This window comes from Nesoenas mayeri, assembly GCF_963082525.1.
Source record: "Nesoenas mayeri genome assembly, chromosome: 26".
Taxonomy (NCBI): domain Eukaryota; kingdom Metazoa; phylum Chordata; class Aves; order Columbiformes; family Columbidae; genus Nesoenas; species Nesoenas mayeri.
In genome coordinates this window covers 183,295-192,749 of record NC_137552.1, presented here as the reverse complement: position 1 = coordinate 192,749, position 9,455 = coordinate 183,295, and the positions used below count along the sequence as shown (strand labels likewise).

General features: G+C 47.0%; 1 protein-coding gene across 1 annotated transcript; it reads left to right on the top strand.

The window, feature by feature from the left end:
• Positions 1 to 2,161: 2,161 nt before the first annotated feature.
• LOC308049823 (cathepsin G-like) lies at positions 2,162 to 5,164 on the top strand (the record flags this gene model as incomplete). Its single annotated transcript, XM_080359694.1, has 5 exons — positions 2,162 to 2,216; positions 2,621 to 2,774; positions 3,907 to 4,048; positions 4,165 to 4,425; positions 4,976 to 5,164. 5 exons carry the CDS (start codon positions 2,162 to 2,164, stop codon positions 5,153 to 5,155), a joined length of 792 nt encoding a protein of 263 aa, XP_080215820.1. The 3' UTR covers positions 5,156 to 5,164.
• Positions 5,165 to 9,455: the final 4,291 nt, after the last annotated feature.

The window sequence follows — 9,455 nt, the reverse complement described above, 5'->3', positions numbered from 1 at the left end:
ATTCTCAGATTCGTTAGAAAGGTGGAGTTTCATGAGAACACGAGACTGTGGTCATCATGCAAAGCACAGGGTCAGACAAGTGCATCCACAAGCAGCCTTTTCCTGTCATCCCCCCGTCCCACACACGTTTCTCCTCAGGCCACCTTAGCCCTTCCCTTTCTCCAGCTTTAACTGTCACTTTAAAAATTCCATAGTATTTTTTGTACAATCCCAAAATGCTGCTGTTGGCATCCCATAATAAGTCCCTTCAGCCTGCAGGCAGTACAATTCCCCAGCCTGCAAGAGGCCAAAATCAAAGACAAGGTCATGTGAAATAAACTACAGGTCAGAGCTGCTTCTCAGCTTAGTTATCAGTTGGGCTGCTGTTGAGAGACAGTGGCTCTTGCTTCTTGCACAAAGCCCAAAGCCCAGCACAGAAGCAGAGTGGAAGGACCTTCTCTCTCCTCCACCTGTCCTCAGTCCTAACAGGTAACACTGCTTCCCAATGCATGGAAACCCGAGAGGCCACCTGGCCAAGCTCCCACATTTTAAAAGGAATGAGAGCCAAACATGTGGCCTAATTTTCCATTTCCTGTGATTTTCTTCAATGAAGGTATCACTGCAGTGACTTTGAAGTTTGAATTCAGTGTTTTGGTGAGGGGCTTGTGGGCACAACTGGACGCACGTCCCCTGCCCGAGCAGGGAGCCAGACCCTTTGCAGTCCCCAGAAAGGAAGAGGCCTGGACAATTTAGAAGTGTGAAGAAACTCAGATTTCAATATTAAAAGGCACTGTGCTGCAGGAGTGTGTAATAAGGAACGTGAAAAGCCAGGATGGGAACTTGCCCAAGGGCAGCAGGAGCTGGAATCCCACAAAGATCTTCTCAGTCTTTCACCTCCAACCTCTGCCAAAGCTACTCACTGCTCCCCCACGCACAGCCATTAGGGGTGAAACCTTAAGCACATATCCCATCCTGGAGATGCGACTGGCCAGGCCCACAGCCAAATTAGAGCCAGGGCAACTGAGGGTGATGTCCCTTCCATCCAGCAACACTGGAGGCAGTGCTCTCAGGGAGGACTTCAGAGGGGCCTCAGCCAGGGCTTCTCCCCTTCTCATGGGAGCTGCTTTGAAGAGGAGATTCTGACTCTGGTCGTCACCTGAGCTCCAGCTCCAGCTGTGTCTCAGCCGTGTAACCTGCTGGTCTGGACCTGGGTGCAAAGACTGACTTCTCAGGTTGGCATCAGACTTTTTGTCACTACGGATTTGTCTAGTCATCTAGACCCTCACCTTACCCTGGCTGTTATCCCCAAGCTTTCCCTGTTCTTCTCACTTGAATACTGTGGTTCTGGGACCTTTGTGACAAAGCCAGTTCTTCTGCCTTCCTTGTTGTCTCTTGGCTACTGACTCCCTTTCACTCAGGAAGTTGCCAGATATATGAGGGTTTTCAAGACCTCACTGAATAAAGCACACAGCAATTTTGACCTCATAGCTGACTCTGCTTTGAGCACCAGGTCAGGCTAAATGACCTCCTGTGGTCCCTGCTCACCTGCATGATTCTATCACCTGGTGTCATCAGTAAACTCCAATGTAAAACCAACACATCTTTCACTAGTGACAGGGACATTAGTGCTTAAGGTTGTGTGTCTCCACTAGGTCCTGTGCCTTAGGTATTCTGACAGGTGATTTTTGATATCCCAAGGGCACCTCTGATGGCACTCAGCCCCTCTGATAAGAACTGGGACCTGTGTCTGGCCCTGTCCAGCTCTCACTGTTCCTATCAGGTGATGGGGAAAAAAAGAAAAAAACTAAAACCAACCCACATCTAGGATCCAAGGAGGCTCCACCAAGGCTCTCCAATGAGATAAGCAGGCGACTGGAGATATCCCACTACTCTGGCTGCTGCTGGGGTACTGTGTGCCCTGGGTACTCTGAACAAGAGCAGTTCTCTCCAATTTTTGGAGGAGATGGTGTCAAAAACGAGAGATTGTAACATGAATCCCTCACCAAACCACAGTTTTGGGGTTTTGGGGTTTTGAAGATCAGAAACAGTAAATGACACAAGCCAATAGCAGGCTGAGGTTTCCTGTTTCCGCTCCAAACTTCATATATGTAGATTGCCATTCTGTACCTGTCTCCTGCCTGGCCATAGCAACTGTTTTGGCTCTTCAAGATAGTAGGAGAAGATGCTACTTCTTCTGCTCACAAGTGCTTTTCTCCTTGTCTCATGGGCTGAGGCTGGTGAGTACAGAGAGACAGGATTAAGAGGAGGACATGCAAGGGCAGAAATGGGCACTGAGTTGGAATTCTGTCTGGTACTTGCCTTGCCTTTTCTCATATCTCTACTCTCCTGCTCTAGTTCTTTCTCTCAGCTCAGGCTGTGCCTGAAACCAATTGTGCATTACAGGTACTAGAACTGTGCCCTTTGATGGCATTTTAGACATCCCTAGCCAGGTGCGGTCAGTCATCCCCTGGAAGTGTTGCTTGTTTTTCTCTCCATTGTATGCAGGCAATACTTTGGAAAGAAGAGTTATTGGCATCATCGGCATATGATGCCAGAGGATGACCCTTTCTACTCATGCTTCTCCAAACTTGATGGGAAACAGTGGCACATGTGATACTAATGCTCCCCATCTCTCTTCCAGGAAGGATCATTGGCGGGCGGGAAGTTCGGCCCCACTCCAGGCCCTACATGGCTTATTTATCAATTGGAAGTCAGTCAGGTACATCTAACTGTGGAGGATTCCTGATTCACCCGTACGCAGTGCTCTCAGCAGCTCACTGTGTGGCTGGTAAAACGTAAGGGTTGTTTTTCTTGTATGGGGGATTTTTTCAAGTCTCACACAGTCATGGAGAATCACAGTCCTGGTCTGGGGTGAAGGAGTACTCTATGTCTCTGCAGGCACAGCAGGGCTTTCTGTAAGCCCAGCCACCCTGTCATGGAGACAACCCTAATGTCAATTTAGGCAGGTGATAAGCTCCAAACTGATTTATTCTAACCAGAACTGTTTAGAAGACAACCAACTATAAAAGGGGTTTTCCAAAATTATTCAGCACTCCAACATTATAATACACAGGTTGGGATACTGCTTAGGAGTTCAATTACTATACAGCCAGTTCAGACTCAAGGGACTAGATCCCAGACTCGAGGGTGATGATTCAAAATGTGCATCTTCCCACTCCTACAAAGTGAGGAGTCTTAAGGGTACCCAGACGATCGCCTACCAGTTCAGCAAGTCCTCTCAGTGTTCAAGGAATGTTCCTTAGGCGGCCAGTCTAAGGAGGAGAGTCTTTGACTGCACACCCACTGCTCTGGGGACACCAGCTTGATGGGAGTCTCTGCGGGGCTCCATTTATATTCTAGTTGAGTTTCAGATGTGGTTGTTTGTGCTAGTGATCCAGAAACTTGTCTCAACCAAGGTGTTTCACTGGTCAAGGCCCTTGTCTGTTGACCATGGGGTGTGTGCATGATCATAGTGGTCTATTGGTCTAGCAGTTTCGGGTGCTTTTGGGGGCAGGAGGTGGGAGAGAAGGTGGGTCAGGGGAAGGGAAGTGCATCTGCTACACATGCCCTGTGAGCTGCAGGAATTGTCTGCCAGGGTGCGTGCCTGGGACAGAACTCCTCAGCAGCACTCTTCTGGTCCATGGTTCCTACCATGGGTCAGAGCTACTGTTGGAGAGGAGAGAGGCCAGTGTCCCCCATTCCCTGATTCCCTTTTGGTCTTCAGAATGGGACAACTCAGATATACGTCAGCATGGAGTAAGTGACTCTCAATTCAATGTGGAAGGAATCCAGGCTAGAGAGGGCAACTTCCTGAGAATTAATTTCTGGGCAGGAATATCCCACCACCACCTCCCTCAGACCGCCTGCCATGGGGAGGCCATGTTGCTATAGTCAGTGTAAATGGAACATGTTGGTGTTTCCTGTCAGGGGAGTGAATATCACTGTGACTCTGGGAGCACACAGCATAAAGAAGAAAGAGCTGAGCCAGCAGAAGTTCCACATTGACCAGTGGGTCATCCACCCCAAATATTCAGAAGATACCCATGCAAATGACATAATGCTGCTGAAGGTATGCCCTCACACATATGTGCTACATGAGGGATCTCCCTGCTCATTTTTCCCAACCCCATGAACTTGCTCCCGTTCCTTTGCCTGCTCTAACCACATGTTCTCTCTGCTTGGCAGCTGAAGCCAAAGGCCAAGCTGACTAAGCAAGTGAAGCGTGTCCTCCTGCCCAGGCACAATGAGCATATTAAGCAAGGAACTAGATGCAAAGTGGCTGGCTGGGGCTGGACATCAACAACACGGCATAAGACCAGTGTGCTGATGGAGGTGGACCTGAAGGTGCAGAGTGAGGACATATGTGAGAAGTCTTTCAAAAAGAACTATCTGCGTGAGTCTATGATCTGCTGTGGCGATGAGGATGTCAAAAAATCAACTTCCCGTGTACGTGTTGTTTTGGGCTCCAAGTTTGTTATGAGGTTGGGAATAGCCAGTCAGGTTGGTTCTCAGGTGGGAGACGAAGGGGATTAAAATTGAATGAGATTCTTCAGGATGATGTGCTGCGGCTCCTCTCGGGAGGTCTGAAGCTGATGTGCTCCCTGAACAAGGGTGCAGTTGCCCAGTTACCAGCATCATATGCCTTTTAACATGTCTGGGCATATTCTACCCAGCCCAGCCACAGCCCCAGCAGGCTGCAGATCTCCTCTCATCTTTGTGATATCCTCCACACAGAGTGGGATGGTTTCGATATTTCCATGTGTCTGAAGTATCACAAGATTCTTCTTTTCAGGGATCTGAAGGCAGTTTTTGCTCCAGACCTGAACTGCTTCACAAATTGGCTTAGAGGAGCAGTAAGGCAGCTACAAGCCCTGCAGAGCTGGGCCTGGAGGGAGATGGTTGAAAGAGGAGGGAGGCAAGAGGGGCAGTTTCTTCCTTAGGGCGGGGGAAGCTACGCATTGACATATCTGACCTTATCACTCCTTTTACCCCACAGGGTGATTCTGGTGGCCCTTTAGTCTGCAATAGGAAGGCTCATGGCATTGTTTCTTATGGACCCAAAAATCGCATCTTCCCTAAAGTATTTACCAGAGTCTCCTATTTTGAACCCTGGATACGTAAAGAGCTGAGAAAGTTTGCACTCCAAGACCTACCTGACTCTCCCTCCTCTTACTAAAATGCTCAGTGCCCCATCTCCACAACATGCTGATGCTGAGAGGCTTACAGGGGCAGCTCAGATGGGGTCAGCAATGTTCCCACGGCACAGGCACAGGCTTCTGCGCTAAGGAGGTTCTCCATGCTAAGGTAAAAGTCCAAGTCCCAAGTACACACAGATTCACATTATTCCCTTCCTCCCACTGCTGCGCAACACTGCCTGCTCTGCTTTCTGACCACCAATAAAAGCATGTTCAAACTTGCGGTGTGCAGCCTTCTTGGGAACAGGGTGGAAAGTCTGAGGGTGAGAATGAGGAGAATTAATGCAATGTGGTAGTGAGCTGATACCAGCAGGCTTTTGTAATCTTTAATATACAGGATACCAAAAAAAAGAAAGCTATGCTGTGTTATTTCCCTTAGTTGCTGTTAATGACAAAACTCCAAAGGATACAAAGTGGGATTAGCAAATCTGAGGGACAAACGTCCACTGAAAATTACTGAACAGAAAGGTGAGAGGAATTGACTTCACCAATTCTAGACAAGTGCTCTCAGCTGCCTTTGATATTACAGGGGATATTCTGAGATCCTGTTGGCAATTTTACGCTATGAATCCCTCCATGTTCGGAAGACCATCCTACAGATGACAAACGCCTTGAACGTGCTTACTTCTCTTTATTACTCAAAAAGTATATTGAGGCAATCATGTTTCCTGGGAATTCAGGGCCCTTTCAGATGTCCCAGGCTATTCCATTTTGTTTCCAGCTGCTGCTCCAGAAACCATATGGTGCATCTTGTGTTCTATCATCCAAACCATGACAATGGCTCTGATACCCTAAAACACTTCTATTTAAGCCATCTTTGAAACTCAGAAAGGTGTTTCCATTAAGATATTTCTACTATACAGGCACTGAATCTTGCGGAACCCCTAAGCAGTATCTACTAGCCCTGTTCTTACTGTAGTCTAGAGCATCTGAAGTCACATAAGGTGCCAGTAAATGGGAGTTCTTCACTAGGAAATCAGAATGCCTTTCCTGTGCCCTAAATGCTCCCTCACCAAATTTTAGGGAAAGACGCCAGGTCTCTGAACCATGAAGGTGTCAGACACAAGTATTATTATGACAGCAATTGGTTTCCTCTCCTGTTCCAAACTCCACTGATTAGGAGCAGGGCTGGTTAATAGTTGTACTAAAGTCACTATCACATGAGTTGCTTCACCTGATATCCTTTTCCCCTCCTAAGTTCTTCCCCTCTACCACTATCTACCCCTTAAATAAAATGCCCACCCCTGCTTGCCCTTTCTTCATTAGCCTAGGTTTTCTTACCTTTAAAGACTTCTTTGATATTTATGACATGATTGCTCCTGTAATTTCTACCTTGTTGATTAGTTTCCTTGAGCTCATACTCCCCAGTTGTTACCAATAGTGTCCTATCATTTCCCACATCGCTGTTTCGTGAGCAGTGCCCTGAGTAAGGTCAAACCGTATACACATTGCACATTCTGTCTGCAATGCCTTCTAATTATTCCTGTTGCTGTCTTCCTAGGGTAGGCCAGGGATGACCATTTGTACACATATCCTGACATCTATTTTGGTTGGCTATACAAAGGTCCAAATCAGGTGCTGAATACCATCACTGATATTAGGTAAGATTAGTCCCATTCCAGTTTCCTAAAGTTGAATGAGATGGGTTCCAGTAAGCATCACGTGAATTACTAAAACATGGAAATGTTATAAATTTGACACTATTCCCTTCATCAGTGAGCAAAAAGTATGCAGTTTGTTTCAGAAAACATCTAGCATGCATCTCACCTTCACTCACCGGATTATAGAGGTACCTGACATTCTTTATCTGCTGATGCTCAGAGTGAAGTATGTATACATCAGAGACTGGTCTGTCATACACCACATATCACAGAGACTCATGAGGATGGAAGGCTCGGGCATTTATTCACAGACAGCTGATGACATTGTGTTTCCCTCTGTCTCATACCTTTCCATACCCTGATTTCATTCGATTGAAGGAAGGCATTGTTCTATGTGTACAAGTGGCTCCTTAAATGACACAGTGATGTTGTTTGCAGAAAGCCCTTTGTACTTCCCGTTGTTCTTCATGTGGCCTTGGACTTACCCAGTAAGAGAGTGATTTGTGGACTAGCTGCCACTATCCTATCTCATTGGACAGGCTGGAGTCTTTGGTGGGGAATAACCTGATGAAATTTAACAAGGGAAAGTGTAGAGTCCTGCATCTGTGCAGGAACAACCCCAGGTTCCAGTATAGGTTGGGAAATTACATATTAGAAAGCAGTGTAGGGGAAAGGGACCTGGGGGTCCTGGTGGACAACAGGATGACCATGAGCCAGCACTGTGCACTTGTGGCCAGGAAGCCAATGGTACCTGGGGTGTATTACAAGGGGGGTGGTTAGTAGATCAAGAGAGGTTCTCCTTCCCCTCTACTCCGCCCTGGTGAGACCCCATCTGGAATATTGTGTCCAGTTCTGGGCCCCTCAGTTCCAGAAGGACAGGGAACTGCTGGAGAGGGTCCAGCGTAGGGCAACAAAGATAAGGGAGTGGAGGGAAATTGCTGTCATACGCATACTTGTATCTGACACCTTCATGGTTCAGAGATCTGGTGTCTTTCCACTCCCATAAGGTAGTGGAGCACCTCCCTTATGAAGAAAGGCTGAGGGAGCTGGGTCTCTTTAGTCTGGAGAAGAGGAGACTGAGGGGTGACCTTATTAATGTTTATAAATATATAAAGGGTGAGTGCCATGAGGATGGAGCCAGGCTATTCTCGGTGGCAAACAATGATAGGACAAGGGGAAATGGGATCAAGCTGGAACACAAGAGGTTCCACTTAAATTTGAGAAGAAACTTCTTCTCAGTGAGGGTGACAGAACACTGGAACAGGCTGCCCAGGGGGGTTGTGGAGTCTCCTTCTCTGGAGACATTCAAAACCCGCCTGGACATGTTCCTGTGCGACCTCACCTGGGCATTCCTGCTCCAGCAGGGGGATTGGACTGGATGAGCTTTTGAGGTCCCTTCCAATCCCAAACATACTGTGATACTGTGTGATACTGTGATCATGCAAGATGGAGAAAACCAGAAAGCTTGTGGCAACAAATGGGAAGGAGAAAGAACTGAAAGAACAGGTTTAAATAATTTACAAGATCACTGACAATGTTTGTAGGTGGACTGATGTATGGATGAATGCGTGGATAGATGGATGTGTAGGAATAGGTATGTCAGTGAATGGATGGTTGCCTAAAGGAGAGACAGAAATGTTATTAAACCATTTTCTTTCACATTCAACACCACCTCAAATTTCTGGGTGTTTAGAAAGTACTATATTCCATTTAATGCTCTCACATAACGTCACCTGAAACTGTGCATTTCTCAAGCTATAGATGAATGCATGGAGCAGAGGAGACACCACGGTGTTCAAGATGGACACCAACTTGCTGAGGTCCAGTCTGTTGGTCTGGGTGGGTGTGAGGTACACGAAAATGCACCTGCCATACGTGACAGACACCACAGTGAGGTGAGAGGCACAGGAGGCAAAGGCTTTTTGTCTGCCAGTCACAGAAGGGATTTTCAACACAGTAATAATGATGTTTATGTAGGATACAGCTGTAACAGCTGGGCTGCCCAGTAGGATAAACACTGCTGAGATGAAATTCATGCATTCTAGGACCCTGGTGTTTCCACATTTGAGCTGAATCATTCGTGTGTTGTCACAGAAAAAAATGATTAATGGTGTTTGAACCCAAGTAATGAGTGAGAACGTCCAAAACCTTCTTCCTGAAATCAGCCCGTGTTCCCTTTTTTCCTGAGTGTTCTTCCAAAGAAGAGGATTCATCAAGGTTCAATAAGATCTCCACTCTCAATTGCGTGCTGCCCCTCCTCACTGGTTTCTAAGATGAACTCTACACCGCCTTTCTGAGCAATACGCAAACCCAATGCTAAGCATGTAAAGGCAAATGAATCCACACTGTAGAAGAAGTTACTGAGCATGAAGCAGTGATTCTTCCTTCTTCTACTCCTGTGTCTGATCTTCAGAACCTAAAAAGGCAGTGAAAATAAAATTGTAAATCTGCAGGGGAGTGGAGAGCTGAAGGACTGGAGCTCTGCGGTGCGTGACCCTGCTACAACACGTCAGCATAGGCGCAGTCACGGGGAGCTCTGACAAGGAGCATCCTTGTCTGAACACGGCCTTTGTGAATGCCTCCACTACCAAGGTTTAAGAAATCTCCCAACAATGCTTCTGGTCCTTGGTGTCAGATTCTTAGTTAAATTCATCTCACACAACTTCACCTTGCTAAGAAT